The 19873-nt window shown below is 45.8% G+C and overlaps 1 protein-coding gene across 1 annotated transcript in view; it reads right to left on the bottom strand.

Annotated features, from left to right (window-relative positions):
* Nucleotides 1–19873, bottom strand: part of LOC111158717 (ezrin) — a 51080-nt gene that overhangs the window by 13719 nt on the left and 17488 nt on the right. The window contains exons 3-7 of the mRNA XM_022520942.1: nt 11494–11577; nt 6164–6259; nt 5085–5359; nt 4382–4465; nt 3345–3491 (exon numbers count right to left, since the gene is read on the bottom strand). Coding sequence (XP_022376650.1) covers nt 3345–3491; nt 4382–4465; nt 5085–5359; nt 6164–6259; nt 11494–11577 — 686 coding nt within the window. The remainder of the gene's footprint in view (nt 1–3344; nt 3492–4381; nt 4466–5084; nt 5360–6163; nt 6260–11493; nt 11578–19873) is intronic.

Genomic DNA, 19873 nt, shown 5'->3' with positions numbered 1-19873 from the left:
GCAAAGACACTAGTTGGTGTCAGCAGGGGCCAGTCCGGGCTGGAGTCCACGGCTCTGCAAGGCAGACTCTCAAGGAACTCGCCCCTCGTGCCTGCTGCCAGCCGCGTTGACCCAGCACCGGGCTGCTCCCCCACCTCACGCACATCCAAACACGCAGAGGCCAAACTCTTCTCTGCCAGTCTGAGGTGAACTTCTGAAGTTCCTACTCTCAGTGGACTAACGAGTCTCTGCCACAGTCTCTGTAAGAGACTAGGAGGGTTTTTTTTTGTTTTTTTGAAAATTCTGTTTCACATTCAAGTTAGGGTCACAAAGGTCAGAAAAGAGAGAAGGAATGGACAAGGGTGGTCCTGGCGTATCTGATACAAGAAAACTCACACGAACGGAAAGCACTGTCTTCTGCTCTCCTCTCCTCCAGGTCGGTAACCACTAACTCTGCTACGGCATGGCGCGGTCCCACACACAAGGGAGGATGCTGGAATGAGCATTCTGCCCAGGAGTGTAACTTCAGAAACCAGAAGCAGTGACTTTAAATGACTGGCTTACTGAGATGCCTGGGTGGCTCAGTTGGTTAAGCATCTGCCTTCTGCTCAGGTCATGGTCCCAGCGTCCTGGGATGGAGCCCCATACTGGGCTCCCTGCTCAGTGGGGAGTCTGCTTCTCCCTCTATCTGCTGCTTCCCTTGCTCGTGCGCCTGCTCTGTCAAATAAATAAAATCTTAAAAAAAAGAAAATGACTGCCTTATGTGATGTTAAAGTATCTACCAGACACATGTGATACTATATATACTACACGTATGTCAGAGTACGTCCCTCCCATTACCACTACTGTGCTATACAGTGTTCTCTAATAGCCACCATCCTGACTGGCTTATTACATATGTAGTAAAGCTACTAAGACAGAAATGTAATCAGAGTAGGTGATTTTCAACTCTTGAGTGAGGAATTCAAGGGAAAAAGACACTGGCGCGTGTTCTGGCCCCAGCTTGTCTGCAGCCTTCTCCAGTTATCTTTGCCCTTAAAGGGCACCTCGAGTTACCTGCTGGAGCCCAAGTGCACCACCCTGGCCCAGGGTCCAGCCTCCAGGAGGACCAGGAAGACTGGAGGACTCAGGAGTGTGGGAGGCGCGAGCCCTAGGAGGGAAGGAGTGCTCACAGGACTGAAGAACTTGGGGACAAGGGCGCGCTCCTCTCACTGTTTTGTCTTTGGTTTTGGTATGATGATGCCAAGTAGGATCACGTAACACAGCTAATCTGAACGTTCTGTTTCTAAGTTGATGACGGCTTGCAGGGAAGGGGTCTGCCTATTTCTTCCCCCTCCAAGTTTCCTCCTTTTCTCATCTACGGGTTTACAGACAGAAAAAGACAAATGTTTTCAGTCCCGCGTGCTCCTACTCAGTGGTTATGTATCCTGTGAAAAGGGACCTCAAGAGACATTTCCCAACCAGGATATATTTGATTCTAAAATAGAATAAGAAAGGTACATTTGTTTATTTGCAGTTGCGCTAAGTCCCTTATCGCCCAACTTACTCAATAGATCCAATTTCTCCCTTGAACAACACTCCACGAATGCCCTGCTGAGGGTCGTGTCCAACACTCAACACAGCTCAGAGTCATCCCAGCTCTCTTCAGACTCGAGTCCACCTCCTGCTTACACTGGTGACTAAGTTGTCAATATTTGCTAGAAAGGAGAACTCAGGCCTACTGACTGAATGTGTGGTTAAGTCTTTTTTCCCAACTGAAAAGGAGGATGCCTTCAGGGGCGGGGAGGAGGCGGGAAGGGAGGACCGCCCTATGCCCCAGTGTTTTCTTGGGGGAGAAGACCCCTTTGAGAAGACTACCAGTTTCACTGGCAAACTGGGGAAATAGAAGACAGCAGGAAGAGACTGAATGGACCACAGTACTCAAAATTTTCACTTGGAAAAAATTAACATTTACGTGGGCTGGAGATAGTTACAAATTGACATCAGCAAGTTCCTGCCTATGGCTGTTTCCCGTAGCTGGAAAAACCTGTTTAGACAGCTCTGGCCACGGCCATGTTACAAAATCTGGTCATTCAAGAACGGAGTTCCGAGACAGAGGCAGTTTCCCACAGAGGCACTTTCCCACGTCTATTCCCACGAGGGTACCGCATTCTCGCTTTAGGAACCACAGCCTGCTGACCAGCCACTGGCCTCCGACAGAGGGGCCTCCAGGAGGACCAGGGGCTGGTTTCCTGAGTCTCCCAGACTGTTTGTGCTTCTCTACGACACTGGGTGCAGCTCACACGGGGAAACAGCAAACCAAGAGTCCTTGAAACTCACGACTAGGTTCTCAGAGGAGGGCCTGTGATTCTCTGCAGTCTTCCCTGACTGGGACCAGGCCTTCCAGGAGAAAGATTCTCCCCCACCCAATTCTGGCCCCAACTAGAGGGTCTAGGAAGGCCTGACACAGGCCCCTGTCCCACCCAAGTGAAAGGTGTCTGTACCCTGGGCTCTGCCAAGAAGACACGTGACTGAGACCAAAGGCAGATTCCTCATGCAACAGCGTCAGCCGCCAAGTAGGGGCCCCTTCGGGAAGGCCAGAGAGAGGATTCCTGCGGGTCTGAGAGCACAAGCATCGGAAAGGAGGGGCGAGGGGAGGAAATGTAGGAGACCCAACACTCAAAGGCACAGGAACCACCATGGAAAAGTTGCTCTCACCGAACGAGAATGATCTGTTCCCGGTGCATCTAGCTCACCGGCAGCAAACAGGCACATTCGCAGTGTTTGTCAGCACAGGGACAGCCGAAAGCAGCCAGGAGGGCGGGCCTGGCTTGCTCTCTGCTGCTCCTGCAGACCTTACTCAGCACACACACAACTAACATGCGGCCATTAGACACCTCTCATAGGGTCAGAGGATTTAGCTAAATTGTCCGTACATAAGCCACTGTTTACAGATGCATCTTAAGGACTCTGATAGCACCGTAACTATTCTTGGTTGGATTAGCACAAACTTTAAGCCACCAGCATGGCGAGGACTGCCTGGGTGGTATCTGTGGGTGTGCCTGTGCCCACGGCAGCTGGTGGCAGGGCCTCAGTGGGAGGCCAGGGTAGGCCTTCCTGCAGCTCCGCTCTGTGGGGTCGTGGGTCAGCGCTTGGCACCGTGCTGGTGGACAGGCTATGGTGACAGGAGAGAACAGTGCACACCTCGGGCCAACCTCTGACACAATGTGGCCACTTCACAGTCGAAAAGCCCTTAAAGATTCACACACTGGGCTGGTAAGCCACCAGGAAAATACTTAAAAATAAACTGTGTTGACAGTTGCCGTTTTCTCTTGTTTCCAACCCAACACCTCACCAACTGACACAAATTATAAAGTTCGACTTACTTATCATCTTTCTCATAAATATTTAGTCCGAGGGCATCAACTCCAAGCCAAAGGTCTGTTCCTTTCTTATTTTTTATCTCAAAATAGTTGATTCCATACATTTCCAGGTCCTGAGCAATCTTCAGATACTCCAACATGGCACTGTCTCTAGCAGGGAGAACAAACAAGGACACGGTCATTCGTGCCGCTGGATCCTGAACCACAAAACCACTTTGGTGGCCCCAGAGGATACAGCCCCACGGGCAGCTCCGGTAGGTTTGCCGACCGCCGGCTTCACGCTGTTCCTCTGGTGGCCATTCACACCCAGACCCTGAGAGTTCCTGGGCCCTGACCACTGATGTACTTCAGACCTGCTGAGAGCTGAGCTGACTCACGCTGGTTTCTCTGGACTCAGATTTTCCTTTCAGACTGTCCTGGAAGCAGTCCTTCCCTTGCCCACATGCTGCTGCAGGGACTCCCACTGTCCATGTCGTTAGCAACCACCACTTAGGACTTGAGCGCTTTCCTTCCCCAAAAGGTGCTCGGGACAGACGAGAGCCGAAGGACGCTAGACTGTAGATGAACCGCTGAGGCTGGGGAACGTGCGCAACTGCTGCTGATGCCCCAGGTGAGGGTTCTAGGCCAACAGAGAATCTGGCCATTTCTTACACCCAACAGCCACAGGTCACATCGTTCCTCCTTCACGCCTCCTTCCTGCTTCATTAATAGCAAGTGTTTCTCACTTGGGATCAATTTTTTCCCATTGTGAACAATGCTCCTGCCCCCTGACTAAAACAGAATTACTTCAAACACAAGACCTTCTCTCCTCTGGAAAAAGCAAGGGAGGCTTTAGCACCTGAGGCTTAAACTGCTTCTTCCCCAGGAACGAGCACCTGGCTTTAAGATAACTCTTCCGAGCAACTATTCCCTTTCATTGCTCTGCCACGCTGGGGCTGAAGCCCACGGCAGCGTATCCAGAAGCCAACCGCCCCGAGGACCCTATCCGGCCTCAATGCCAAGGCAACTCTCTGGAGAGGCAGGAGCCAGCCAGCACTCACTTGAGCATCCCGTGGTGCTCGGCATGCCACACCTGGATCCGGTCCTCCCACTGGTCCCTGGTGAGCTTGTGCTGGTCCATGACTCTGAATTGCAAAGAAGGCACAGGCCGGTCACCACAAAGGGCCAGAACAGGCAAGCGGGAGGCCACCAGCCACCTGCGAACCTTGAGTCTTCTTTCGAATAAAACCACCACAAAGAGTGTTTATACTTCCTAATATGCAGCATTTTGGACGACTAACAATTTGAGAATTAGGATCTAGAATGAGACATCTAGTCTTGCTGGAAAAATTTTTAAAAGGTATTTTATATTTTAACGGGACTCTTCTTCCAAGATGGGTTTAATTTATGTGACCATTAGTGAATAAAAACAGATTTAATGCAGCCAAATCATTATACACCAGGGAAAGCTAAGAAATGTGATTATGTATATAACACAGCTGCTCTTCCGTCCCCTTTCCTGCTATGTTCTTTACGACAGACCCTATACAGGCAGATCGGTGCCTGATAGGAAGGCTATGGCAGGTCAGTGCCTACTAAAGGCCAGGGCATGTGCCGAAGCACACAGATTAGAAAGTGCTACAGTCCCCGCCTCAAGGAGCACCTACCCTTGCGCTTGCTGACTGCTTCTGCTAACACATACCACCTATGCCCTTCAAGGATGCAACCACTGCTCTCATCCAGGCCTGGACATCCCATGCTCACCTTTGGGGGATCAGCCGCTCAGAGCTGAGGTACCCAGACTTATGTGTTTCTTTATTATAGTCTCCAAATTTGGCCTGCACTGCATAGGAGCCCAGGAGCACCGCCGTCTCAGGAGGGCAGTAAATCTCATCGCTGAGAATTCCCTCCTTCACTTGGAGGAAGAAAAGCTTCTGTGTGATGTCCTGGATGAGCTCCTCAGACACATCTTCGGGGTAGAACTTGGCCCGGAACTTGAACTGGAGAGGATTCTCCTTTCTCACCTCCTGTGCTGACACCTGCAGGCCCATTTTTGGAAGATAACATTTACTCCCAAGTCACCTTTTAGCACATATGACAAAAAAAGGCCAGCTGAAGTCCTACTGCCCTCCTTAACTGAAGTCCAGCAGCAGGCAAACAGTGACCCACCAAGCCACCTAGTGCTGGCCCCTAACTTCTGGGGAGATGTTCCCAATTCCAGAGAACTCAAATTTAGAAACAGCCTGCCTAGGGACCTGTGAACCTGGCATCTGTTCCACGGCCAGTCAAGCCGTGGGACATGGAACTTACATTTAAAAACTACTCACGTTCCCTCCCTTCCGATCCCTAAATGCCCCCAGACTTACTATAGTAATATGGGAGGAAGACACAGGTTTGGGAAAAGGGACATTTTCAAATTGTGTGGAGAAAAGACATTTAAGCTTATTGGTTTTCTTTAGTTGTTAATGGAATTATTTAGTCTTTGGAGTGGAAGATAATCTATCACAGGTTCAAACAAAGCAGTAACAGGTTCTTACAAAACAGTGAATGACTCATGGTTTATAAGATTAACAATCTCATTGGGGAAAAAGAAACTAAGGTCAACTAAAAGCTACACAATTAACCATCATATGCCCCAATGAGTGAGCAGTAAGGAGAAATGCCAAATCTAGTTTCCAACCAATATCCCCCATTTACTGGAAACCTGCAAGCTTTTTTGTCTGTAAAAACTTTTACACAAATAATAAGAACAAACAACAAAAGAGTGAGGTGCTCCAGTTTCAAAGTTAACAGAGCAGACCGACAATCAAACAACAGCCTGTAAATAGTTAACTCGGACTTACCTTTTTATCAAGTTTCAACCAGGTAGGAAATCCTTTATTATCCACATACTGGAGGCCAAAGTACCACACTTCCCGAAGGCCGATGGTCTTAACCACCTGTACGAGAGAGACGGGGGGCAGGGGCTGAAGAGCCAGGAGCGCCCTGCACGCCTCTTCTACACCAACCTGACAGGAAACCCAATCTGTTACTAGCAGAGGCTATTCCCCCCAAAGCTGGGAACACTTTATTTTTAACATGCACTTGAGAGGATTCAGGATTAACTTTAAATCTCAGAAAACCTCAAGATCTTATAAATCTTGTAATTTCTCACTCCTACTCCTCTGTACTCCATTAACTTTCCCGAGGAAAGACACCCAGCTGAGTTAGCACACCATCAGGCACCACCCAGGGGACACCAGGAAGTGTGTGTCCCAGGTGTGAAGGTCTTCTGTCAGGAGTGCCCACACGGAAAAGGGGTTGCAAAAGTCAACCAAGTGAAGCAAAGCAACCCTCGTGTCTCCGCGGGTTGCCCGTCCCTGCTTCTCAGTCATTTTGCCTAGGCCTCTGCTTAACTAGGAAGAGGGAAACAGCAGTCCCGGGAAAGGTGGGAGACAGACGGTGTGAGCTGCCAGGGAAAGCGGGGAGATAGGGGGGTTATGCTTCACCCATGCCAAGGGGTGACTGCAATTCTTCCAACCTCCAGAAATTTGAAATTCTGATAGAGGAAGGTAGAATTCAACCCTAGGTCATAGCAAGGATTTTGTATTTTAGAATTCTCCTCAGGGTCACCTGGGTGGCTCAGCTGGTTGGGCGTCCTTGATTTCAGTTTGGGTCAGGCTCTCAAGGCCACACTGGGCTCTGTGCTTAGCAGGAAATCTGAGATTCTCCATCCCCCCACCCACCCTCCCCACTGCCCCCCATCAGGTAGACGTGTGCATGCTTTCTCTCTAAACGAATAAATCTTTAAAATAAATAAATAAGATTCTCCATAGTACCAGAGGAAGTCTCCTATGGGCCGTTACAGACCTAATCCCACATTGGTTATTCTTGTGTCTCAGAAACAGAAAAGCAAGCTGCTGGGGACACTTGCTCAACATCACCACGACCAAGTCCCAGAGCTCTGCTGCACAGTTTCAGTTCCATGACATACAATGCTAAGCCTTTATAAAAAGGTTACCATTTTTCAAATACATGGCTTCTATCACATTTAAAGGGTAAGAGGTCTGAAACACATGAGAAATGACAAATCAGCTATCTGAAATACTTGCTTAAATGAAGTCTGAAATTCCAAATAAACTCCTGCTCTAAGCCGGTTTCCTCATCCACTGGGGGACCAGATGCTCGCTGGAGCTCCAGGGGTCTGTTCACCACACACCAAAGAGGGGAGGCAGGGTTCCATCATAGGATGATGTGGAAGAACCTGGACTCTGCTGTGAACCCTGCTACGTCTTTTTAGGATAGCTGATACGAAGACCAGGTTTTCTGTACCCAATCCTGCAAATTTCTCACTCCCTATAAATTTCCATCTCAACATTTGGATATAAAACCCGCCCTGCCTTCCTCTTTGGATTGTTCCAAAGTTGCACAAAAAAGCCCCATATACATAAGCAATCTAGTCCTATATTCCATCCACTGAACTGTAGCCTTAGCCTGGGTCCTAACCAGTTGAAATGATTTCCTATCTGCTTGACTTCCCTCCCCATCCCAGTTAGACTCTCGCTCATTTCCATGGCCACAATGCAGATGCCTCTTCTCCCTCTGCTATGATGCAGCCAGCCCCCTACACGAAGCAGAAAAAGACTGTGGAGCAACACCGTGGTCAGGACCCAGGGCTCTCACTCACTCAGTGACAAGCCTGTCCCTAGGCACCCTGATCTGCCAAGTGTCTCTGTGGCATCTTCATCTCATTCCAGGATAACTGTCTACAGCATGTTTCAAAGCCTTACTTCTATTCCAATGGCTTCCCCCAAATGGCGCAACTGAATTTAACCTGCTTTTCTGCAGTCCCTTCTAAATATCAATGCTAAAGCCCTCCTTACAAGGGAAATCCAATATTCCTGGAAAAAAGCACCTCACCATTCCCTCCAATGTCCTTAGCTCACCCTAAAGCTGATATACACCATGGAAGCAGAATATGAACAGGGGTGGGGTCTATTTCTTTCTCTCTGCCTCAGTGGTGTTTTAAATGGCAATTTTGGAAAGGAAAATGCAGGGACAGGTCTACTTAGCTCAGTCAAGTGGCAGCTGATGATGGAAACAATGGGCACACTGAGTCACACCTTCTCGCCACCTCAGGAACTTTGGTAGCGGAGAAGCACTGCTAGGCCCTCCATGGGATCCCTGGACGAGATTCAAGGCGTGGATAAGCCAAGAGCACTGGGGTGGGGTTGGGTCAGTTACTGCAGAAGAAACTAAAGTAACTCACGGGGTGGAAGGGAAGGTTCAGACTAACCTATCTCTGAAGTCTCTTTCAGCCCATTCCATTTAAGGACCATGTTCTAGTGACTGGTAGTCTGGCCCATGAACAACTTTCCCAGACCTAGAAGGTCATCAGGTGAGCAACAGAGAAAAGGACACAGATTCTAAAGACATAAAGAAGAAAACATGCCCAGCCTGGTTGGGGTGTGGGGAAAGAGCCCCAGAAGGCACCCAGGGTGTCCACTGAGAACTGTCCTGACCACCCCGAAGGTGAGATGTTCTCTGTGCCATGTGTTACCTTGGGAGGACATGGAAGGATCAACAAACAGATCTTCAAAGAGACAAGCATAAATAAGGAGGGCTGGACACCGTGAGCGGCCTCTGCCCCGGCCCCGGCCAGCTAGAGAACCTTGGGAAATTCTCGTCTCTCTCTGGGCCTTGATGTCCTCACAGACTTAGCCATTTCCCAGGTTGGCTCCAGCTTTAACGTTCTCAGATCATGTGGGATTTTTCACGACGGGTACACCAAACTGTAAAAAACTCAATGGGGGGGCGCCTGGGTGGCTCAGTGGGTTAAGGCCTCTGCCTTCAGCTCAGGTCATGATCCCAGGGTCCTGGGATCGAGCCCCACATTGGGCTCTCTGCTCAGCAGGGAGCCTGCTTCCTCCTCTCTCTTTCTGCCTGCCTCTTTGACTACTTGTGATCTCTATCTGTCAAATAAATAAACAAAATCTTAAAAAAAAAAAAAAAAAAAAAGAAAAACTCAATGGGAACTCTGTCAAAGAGGCTTGTGATCCAGGCCTTGTTGCCGAAGGCGAAGTTCAGGGTCTCTCTGTCTCCCACTACTTCCCTTCCCAGTAATGATTGGTGATGGGATGTCATTACCTGTCTTGGGGTGGGGGGGGCTGGCCAAGATTAAGGCAGGAAACATGACTTGGGAACAGAGAGGTCAAAGTGGGATTCAGGGGGCTTGACGTTCTGGGGTGGGGAATAGTAACAGGTGCTTGAACAGGATCGTTCACACGACCAACAAGCTTTGGGATAATTTAGATACTGAGCTTATCAAAACTTGGCATGCTGAGTGGATTTACGTAGTTAGCACTTTTTAAATAACCCGTGTCTACTAAGTTCAGGGTCCATTTTTTGTACACCCATTAATCCAGCTCCATGCTACTGGCAGGAGATAATCTAATATAAGAAAAATACCTGGCTTAAAACCAGTCCGAACAACAGACTAGATATAACTGTTCAGCATTTAGGAACACAGAGAGTTCTACCCACACAGCTCCCTGGATGGAGAAGTGGAGATAATCCTGGGCAATACAGTGCTCGCTTCGGCAGCACATATACTAAAATCCTGGGCAATACGCAGCTCCCGGCCCAGCACACGAGTGGGCAGTTAACAACATCTACAGAACTGAACCACGCGACTGGAGTATTTGAAGAAGCAGGCAGGCTTCTCCAGCTCTCTCCACTCCTCACCCCTTCCAAAGGACCCCAAGGAGCAGACAAGGATCTTCTAAGAGATAGCAGCCTTTCTACCCTGAAAAAGTACCATGAACTCCTGATGGCCTCTTCCCATATTTCTGAGAAGCAACATGTGAATGGAACAAGGCAGACGGAGGCAAGGGCAACAAAGTGGCTGAGACATTAAAACTCTAACCCACCTAGAGTTTCCATCCCTGCTCTAAAAATTGCTTGAGGGCAGCCCAGCACTCATTTATATGTAAGAACTCTGGGGTGACGGAGGGCCTCCTACCCATCCCTGTTCTAACCACTGACCCACATGGCATTCAACTGGCTCCATTTAACTTACTTCCGGATTGTCTTTCAGGTGAAACCTTTAGATTTTTGTCCCAAGTCCAGCCTCACCCACCTCAGTAAATGCCTTCATCCTTATTGGGTAAGGCAGAGCCAGGGATGACCTCATCACAGCAGCAGAGGGAGAGGGGAGAAGGTGTCCCCTCCTAGGGCAGGAGGCCTGACATGCACACACCGGAACCGGGATGTATGTATGTATGTATGTATGTATGTGTGTGTGTATGTGTGTGTATGTGTGCGCGTATATATATGTGTGTGTGTGTGTGCGTGCGCTCACTGGGTGCTCACTTTTGGGCTAAGAAGGAGGTTTACCATCAAGCACAGAAGGGAATCACGAATACCTTCTAAATCTGCTGGAATTCTACCTCCCACATTTCCTAATTGGCACCCACTCCCATTTCTGGGTTTGGTGCTAGGGTACAGAACATCAACTCCCTTATGAGCAGGGCCTCTCAGCGAGGCAGGCTATAGCTCAAGGGACCTGTAAACTCATGCCTGCTCCTGTTGCCCTCTTGGATCCTTGTCCCCACAGCAGAAGATCTTGTTCTAAAGCTTGGAACTGCTCCATGGAAGAGTTATCACAGCCAGCTTTCTCGGTGGCTCATGACTATCCAAACTCTACATTCACCTTCAGGTCTCAGGAAGAAACACTCGGAATGTAGACGTGCTCTGGTGCCCAGCTCACGGAAGAGCATCTGCTAACACCTGAGTGAGCTCACAGATGCTGCAGCTGGACATGGAAGGTACGACCTGCTGGGTTCCAGCCAGGCCCTCAGTCAGTGTCTGACCCTCGCTGCACCCTGACCTGCCGACCAGATGGCAGGAGATGCCTGGGGTGACCCTTGGGGTGAAGGGATGGGAGTCAGAGTTTCTGGATATAGCACTGTGCTGATAAAGACTTCAGAGCTTTCCCTGAATTTCCTCTCACAGGGCTGTGAACACTCTACTTCTGCGGAGTGTTTAAAACATGTGAACCCCCTGGAAGGAGGGAAAATGTCCTCCCCTATGAAAAGAAGCAAGCAGCAACCAATACACTCAACAAAATGCTTCAGATCTGCAGAAGTATTTTTCCTAATTGGGAATTCTCTCTCCTAAGCTCATAGAGACCAACCTGATCAAAAAGCTGTTTTCCTGTTGTATTTGGCTGGATGGCGAACTCCAGCTCCGCATCCATGGTGGTAACTCGGACGTTGATCTAAAAAACAAAACAAAAGGAATTATACTTAATTGAATGTTCCTTCCTTGTAATAATCTGAGCCTTCCACAAAAACTCGAAGCTACTTAGCAACACGGTTAAGAGTAAATTCCTCACTAACATCCATTCTCATGCTATAACACACACACACACACACACACACACACACACACACACACACACACACTCACTCACTCACTCACTCATGCACCAAAGCCAACGGCAGACAGCTGATAAGTCCCAGCACTGCACACAGTGTGGACTCAGATGTATGCCCTCTCTGCTTTAACAAGACACATTCACACTTCAGTCTAGGTGGTTTTTCTACAAAAATACTTTGATAACCATTAGCGTATTTTTCCATGTACCAGCTCCTATTGATGCTTCCAACAGCCAAGGAAGCACCGGTGGGCTGGTGAGCTCCTCAAGAATTCCGACCAAGGCAGCAAGTGAAAGGAGAGAAGGAGCAACATACAAGCATGTTTAGAAACACTGGAAACTAAACAGTGAAAAGAGAAATGGTCATATGACTGAAGATCCATCAAAGAGAATATCTTGCAGTAATTTAAAATGCCAATTATGAAGATGGTAGTAACATGGAAAACTGCTTCAGGAATGAAAGACATGACAAAAAAAAATGGTACACCCCCCTCACTACAAACCTGTGAGAGCCTGTAGGCAGAGGACAGAAGTAAAATGTGGAGATGGACGTATCATGGAATGGTCAGGTCATAAGGAATGGAGGTAGGGGTGAGGAGGGCCCTTAAAGAGGTCTCTAATTCTCATTGAGCTTTTTGTTTTTTAAAAAATTCACTTCAGGGTAGTTCAAATTTATCTCTTGAGAAAATTCAAATTTACTAGCCTATGGAAAACAGAAAAATCTACTTTAAATCACTGTCCCAAAGAAAAACAGCATACCCACTAGTGCTTATGATTAAGAAAAGTTTGCTTAAAAAAAAAAAAAAAAAAAAGAAGAAGAAGAAGAAAAGAAAAAGAAATGTCTGCTTTTAATCATTTTTCAAGTAAAATACATAAGTAGCAAGACAGACATATACCCTAAAATCTTCCTGCTTGGATGCAAATATCAAGAGGACAGAGTAACAGGACTAAAACTTAGCTGACAGAGGCCCAAGTGTCCAGCCAGTGCAATACACACATTCAGTACCCACATTAGTCCTGACTTTAGAAACAAAATCTGCCTTCACATAGAAACAAAATCTGCCTTCACGGATTGTTTCTTCTAACCCTCAAGACTGATTAACTAAGAGATACTTTGACACAAATCCACCCTCTTTTAAAGGTTCTCTGGGTGACAGTAAAGAGAAGTGAGGTATAATTTTCTAGAATTTCAAGAAAAGTCTCCCCTCCAATCCCCTCCAAAAGTCTCCCCAAACTTGTAAATCTCAAGTTTACAAAGATGAGGCATATTTTAAAATCTTCAATTATATTAAAATATAAAAACTTCAGTTTCTTTTCTTGCGGGCAATAATTTTTTTTAAAAAGTCACAAAGTGGCCATTATGAAGCACAAAAGATACAGCTTTCTCAATTATGGCTCCAGATGCACATATTAGAGATGAAAAAGCAGCTCCAGGGGCACCTGGGTGGCTCAGTTGCTGAGTGTAATTCCCAGATCTGATTTGAGGACACATCATAATTTTTCTTCTTTTCAAAAATGTCACTAAAATTAAAAATCAAGTTAATTTTATCAATATATGTGTATATTCACGTATGGTGTATGCTCTACAATCTTGAGCTAAGAGGCTGAGATGAGAGAAGTCATGAACCTAAACAACACGTGGGAGAGCGGTATGTTGGCGGCCCGCAGCCGAGCTGCTCTGCGTCACGGCTGTGCTGGGTCCTGGACTTGACTACCCTCACTAGTGTTTCTCACAGGGGCATGACCAGCACTCTGGGCGCAGGTGTTCCTTCTGCAAGACTACCTCAAGTGCATCCCTGAGCCCACCTACTAAACACTGGTGTCCTCAGTCACCAGGGACCTAAAAGTGCCCCCCACCACTTCCACACACTGAGAAGGGAAGTTGCTACCCAGACTAAGGACCACAGCAGGGCGCTGACTTCATCAGAAGCAGGTTGAGGAGTTCCATGTTTGTAGAGCCTGTTACAATTACTTTCAATTTTATAGATTTTTAATAATGAAATACAGCATAAACTTGTATCAGTGTTTAAAATTAAGCTTTTACTCAGATGACAGGACCATTTATATACGTATTTTGGTCCACTTATTCAGGACTTTAAAAGAAATCAGACTTGAACAATTACGAATCAGAAATTTAGGATCAGAAGAAATCAAAATTGAACAGTATCTAAATCTCAACCCTCCCTTTTTGAGAGAGACGGGGAGAGAGAACACGCATAAGTGTGCACATGCACTTGCTCTTGAACACACTCCCATGAGCAAATAGTGTGGGAAGGGACAGAGGGAGAGGGAAAGGGAGCATCTTAAGCAGGCCGGCTCTCTGCTCCAGGCGACTCGCCCGGAGCAGAGAGCTGAGCTAAAATCAAGAGTTGGACACTTAACCAACTAAGCCACTCAGGCACCCCCCCAACTCTTCTTTTAAATTATCTTTGTTTTGAGTTTCCAAGGTAAGCAATTGTTTTGAGACTTGGATGGAAGCTGACGCTCGTATTTGCAATGGTACACAGAAATACAGTGGGCCTGTATGGTCCTGCGTGATAAACGTGAGGATGGTCCCACCAAAAAACCAGAGGTCCATGGGCTTAAAACATACCCCCCCCACCCTCAAACCATGTGGAAAGGCTGAAGAAAAGAACGCATGTTTTGTAATTTTTACTGTCTTGGTATTTGCCCCCAGATCACACTTACCAAAGGTAACACTTGCTGAAGGTAACAAAATCCCAAAGTAATATGGGGTACAGGTGTATATACAGAATATGCAGTCAGTCACTGAAATCGAACTCCAAAAGGCAGTGTTTCTGTAAGGCCTGACAAAACACTGAAAACCTTTTAAACATTCTGCCTTGTCTGCGGATGACGGCAGTGACTGAGTTTAGTTTTGCTCGCACACCCCCGCTGCATACACGCGTACATGTACACATACACGCGCGCATGCGCTCGCAGTTGACAGCGTAGAGGGTAGTTTAATTCAGTTCTCCTCCACATGCTACCCCAACTGAAGCCAAGAGACAAAGCCATATTGAAAGTTCTAACATAGGAGGAACCAGACTTAACTGTACCCCACTAGGTGTAATGGGAATTCATAAATAAGTCAGATAATGGAGGTAACAACAGATTTTTAAACTCCATAGATTAAAAACAATGAGGTTCTTCTTGTTATATACTATGTCACAATTTTAGAATGAAACGGTCTTAGACCCAAGTCAAAATACTTTAAATAAAGATGCCTGAACCCATGCAGGGAAATGAGGTTCTAATGAGTATAACGCCTATTTTCCATACTGGTCACGTTTAGCAGAAAAATCTTTTTGCCCTAGTAGCCTCACTTAGTAGGGGAGTTGTGCTTTCATTTCAGTAAGACAGGAGAGTTTCTGACTGCCTAGGTTATCAGTATATGCTGCTGGTCTGTATCTGAGAGAAATGTTTTAAAAACAAAAATTGCAATGAACTTAAATTTTATTTCTAAAATAAGAACAAAACCGGTCAGTAAAAATTCTTCAATCTAAGCTAAATGCCACGCGTGCTTTTTTTCCATGACTGTGACTACTGTTCCCCAGGTATATACACACCGCACTTCTAGAGAATGCATAGGTTGATGCGGGAGTTTAACACATAAACCTATCTTTGCCTTAGTTAATGAAGTTAATGAAAACCTAATTGTAATGTTGTCTCTGTCCTCCCTCTGCTTAATAATCTACTCTTTAAAAAATTCTTTTTGCTGTTCTTACGGATTAGCTCAGACCAAGACTGGGACACCACAAGCCAATGAAGCGTAATAGCTTCATTTCACTGTTCCCAGCCTGCCCCAGTTAGTGGGCACCTGGCATGCCTTTGGGGCTCACTCACTCTACAAGGACCAATCAAATACTTACTGGCTGCCCTGGGCACGAGGGAGCCCTGTGACAAAAGGACTCAGACCTCCACTGACCTTCACGCACTTACAACTGAACAAATAGAGGTGCACAGGCATCTAATAGCTCCCATTCACCATAGTTGTTTCTACATAGGCCCAACTACTAGAATCCCTAGAACAGTCAGCCTTTCAAACACCTGAGTTTCTGGGCCTTAGCCCAAGGATCTGTATTTTTTAAAGCCACGCAAGTGAGGACCAGCTGATTCAGGGATCACTGAATTGAGGCAAGAAAACACAGTCAGGGGGCCTGGGTGTGAGAACTGGTGCTGCAACCTGAGCGCTTCCTCCCACCGGGCCTCACCCCCTTTAACTGCAAGCCAAGGGTTTGGACTGTAAGTCCTGAGGTCCTTCTGCCTCTGACACGCTAGGTCTAGAGTCCAACAGCACAAGGGGAGGTGTGGGGGTGCGATTAAAGCTAGAGCTATGAGAACAGGCAGGCCCACAACTCCTTTTTAGGAAGGTGTGAATGGACTGAAAAGATTCATGAGAAAAATAGCCAATTGTGGTATTATTAAAAGCTGGCCAGGAGACTGTTTTCATGGGGAAAGGAAAAGTTCACACCTGTCTTCACATTTCCAGGAGGGAAATGCAACTCTCTGGCTGCACACAGAGAAGTACAGCTTTCACTGCTCCAAAGAAACAGGCATCTCTTTTTCCATTAAGAGAATGTAAAGGTAAAGGTGTTAAACCATAATCTGTTTTTTTTTTTTAAAGATTTTATTTATTTATTTGACAGAAATCACAAGTAGGCAGAGAGGCAGGCAGAGAGAGAGGAGGAAGCAGGCTCCCTGCCGAGCAGAAAGCCCGATGTGGGGCTCGAACCCAGGACCCGGGATCATGACCCGAGCTGAAGGCAGCGGCCTAACCCACTGAGCCACCCAGGCGCCCCCATAATCTGTTTTTTAAATAAACTCAGTAACAATTCACTTTTAAACAAAAATAAATCCACTGTCCCCTTTGCTTACTCTCCCCAAAACCTGAGAAATCATGAGCATAGTCCTGACAGCAGGTAGGGGTCAGGACCCATCTCCCCAGCCATCCCAGCCAATCCCTGCCCAGTGGTCCATCTTGAAGAAAGCCACTTCCCCTCATCTGTAAAATCAAGCACTGTAACTAGAAATGTTCTATCTGTAAGGGAGCTCCCAACTGTAACACTATGACTTAAAACTTATCTGAGTGGCTTCTGACACCATCCAACTCAGTGGCTATGCTATTCTCTGGAACATCATCTAACTTTCACAGGGAGAGGGACAAAGGCGATACAAAGGGGGCTATTTTGAGGTCACATAAGTTAAGGTTGATTCTGTTTCCTTTTTCTTTAACAGGAAGATTTTTGAGTGTCTTTGCTGAGTTAATGTCTTTGTCACAAAATCCCAGAATGCTATCCTAGTCAGGATAGAAGTTTCTTCCAATATCCCGAAGGACCAGTAGGGTAATAGTTTAATTGTATCAAATTAGTAGTTTAATTTTATCAAAATAGTATCTAAAATGCCTTCTAAGAGTCTGAGAAATGTGATAAAGAGCTGACAATGAAACACTGTGTTTTACTTCCAACCCATGTGTGACTGCTGAACTTCTGGCTGCCAAATTACCTCCCAGTTCTTTCCCTTGTTTCGGTAAATAAATCTAGCCATGCATTTTTTTCCTTTGGGAAGTGCCCATTTCCTCCTGAGACACTATAAAGAAACGTGGTTTAAGATTACCTCTCCAATCACACTTTTTACAGATTTAACTCATACTGTATTAAAGACCAAGAAGGAAACATTCAAAAGACAAGTTTCTCCACAAACTTTACAGGCAAATAAGTGGGAAGGTCTCTGAAGACAAGGCAATCAGACCTAATTTTTGTAGCTAGAATGCAGCAGGGGGAAAGTTTAGTGATTGTCCTACAGACTTAAGACGCAGAAAAACCATTTAAAATAGAAAGGAAAATACAAATGATTGCTTTTTAATGTTTGAATTTCAGGCAGTGGATTCAGTGATAACAGGTTAGTCCCAATACTATCACACCTGCATTTACTCAAAAATTAGTCTGAGTAGAACTATCCAAGCACCACCAAGATTACATTAAGAGCTTGACCTTTCATAATCACTTAAAAATGTCAACGCTGTTTTCCAACATTCCAGCCCTCTTCCAAAGGTGCCACTTCAGCAACTTCCAACAGCTTTCAAATATTTGGATAAGACCTTTCAAATACTTAGAAATGCTCTGATAGGAAGTAGATAGAGTAAATGTTCTCCCACAAATGGGGGAAGCAGGGGAGTGGGACAAGGAAAAATTCTCACAATAGATAAGTGAGTTTTAACAGTTTTCTGAGATGCTATTTTGGTTTATGTAACTGAATAATTCCAGAGACTACTGTATTTTGATTTTCATGTTGAGTCACTATGTGCTTTTTAAATTAACATATAATGTATTATTTGCCCCAGGGGTACAGGTCTATGAACCATCAGGCTTACACATTTCACAGCACTCACCATAGCACATACCCTCCCCAATGTCCATTACCCAGCCACGCTATCCCTTCCTTCCCACCCCCAGCAACCCTGTTTGTTTTGCGAGATTGAGAGTTTCATGGTTTGTCTCCCTCCTGATCCCATTGGTTCATTTTTTTCCTTCCCTACCCCCCACCCTGCCTCTCAAATTCCTCATTATCAGTATGTGCTCTTTTTAAATAACAGCTTTGTTGAAATATAACTTACACATAATTTACCCATTTAAAACGTGCAATTCAGTGGTTTTCAGAATTATGCAACCAGCACCATTATCTAATTTTAGAGTATTTCATTCCTCTAAAAAGAAACCTGGTGCCCATCAGCAGTCACTCCTCCCAATACTCCTCCCCAACCCTGAGAACCACTAATCTACTTTTGGTCTCCATAGATTTCCCTGTTCTCAAGACTTCTTATGAACACATGGCCTTTTGTGACGGCCTTCCATCACTCAGCAGGTTTTCAATGGAGATTCATCCATGTTATAGCCCTTACAGTGCTTCATTCCCTTTTTAATGGCAAATAATATTCCACTATATGGAAACAACACTTTTGTCTATCCATTCACCAGCTGATGGACATTTGGGTGTCTTACTAACGAGATCCAGGTTGCTTTAGTGACTGTAAAATAGGAAACAGCTGGAAAACAATGTCACTGAACTAGTCAATTTGGTATTCAAATTGGTAATAAAAATTCTTTAGGAGGAAACAAAAATGAAAGAAAAATTACTTATTTAAAATATTTTATTTTTAAGTAATCTCTACACCCAATGGGCTTGAACCCACAACAAAGATCAAGAATCCCATGTTTCACTGACTGAGCAAGCCAAGCAACTCAAAAATGAATTCTTAAAAACTAAAACTTTGTTTACTGTTTTTAGTTGTAAATGAAAATATTCCGTTTTCAGGAAGAAGGTCCTAGTTCCCAAAGTGATGTGAACATGGTAGAAAACACTCTGAATCCTACTCTCCCAAGGTTTACTCTCCTGAAGCCAGCAGTATTTCTAGCATCATGAATTCTAGTTGACTCCTTCACTGCACAATGAGGGAAAAGCACTGAGAGCTGTCCCACCAAGGAGCAGAGGTGAGAACCCAGGCTCTTGTTCAGGGTTCTCCCAAGTAAATTATGTTCTTTCCCCAATTTTTAAACAGGGGCTGAGCCTTCTGTTCCACACTTAACTTTTTTTTTTTTTTTTTTTTAAGATTTTTTTTGTCAGAGTGAGCGAGCGAGAGCGAGCACTGGCAGACAGAGGCAGAGGGAGAAGCAGGCTCCATCCGAGCAAGGAGCCCGATCTGGGACTTGATCCCAGGACGCTGGGATCATGACCTGAGCCGAAGGCAGCTGCTTAACCAACTGAGCCACCCAGGCATCCCTCCACACTTAACTTTGATGATGCAGGGCATGTTATAACTAGTTAACACTCAATTTAATTAAATAAATTATATGTGTGTGTGTGTGTGTGTGTGTGTGTATGCAATATGTATATTTTTTTAAATGAATACTATCTTTATAGTGTGTGTGTATGCAATATGTATGTATTTTTTTAATGAATACTATCTTTATATTTTAGACTTTCCCAGATTAACCTAAATGCCTCCAGAGCCCTGTCCATTGCTGCATAAAGAAACATGGCAGTATCAAGCATGCTTTATGAAATCTGGTGTCCCTCAGTAATGGTTTAGGATATCCAGCCAGCCGCACCTTATAAATTATTCCCTGGGCCTCAGTGC

Source organism: Enhydra lutris, unplaced genomic scaffold (genome assembly GCF_002288905.1).
Source record: "Enhydra lutris kenyoni isolate GAN:26980312 unplaced genomic scaffold, ASM228890v2 scaffoldscaffold62, whole genome shotgun sequence".
NCBI classification, from domain to species: Eukaryota; Metazoa; Chordata; class Mammalia; order Carnivora; family Mustelidae; genus Enhydra; species Enhydra lutris.
Note: the sequence above shows the minus strand (reverse complement) of the source record. Positions and strands in the feature narration are given on the sequence as shown.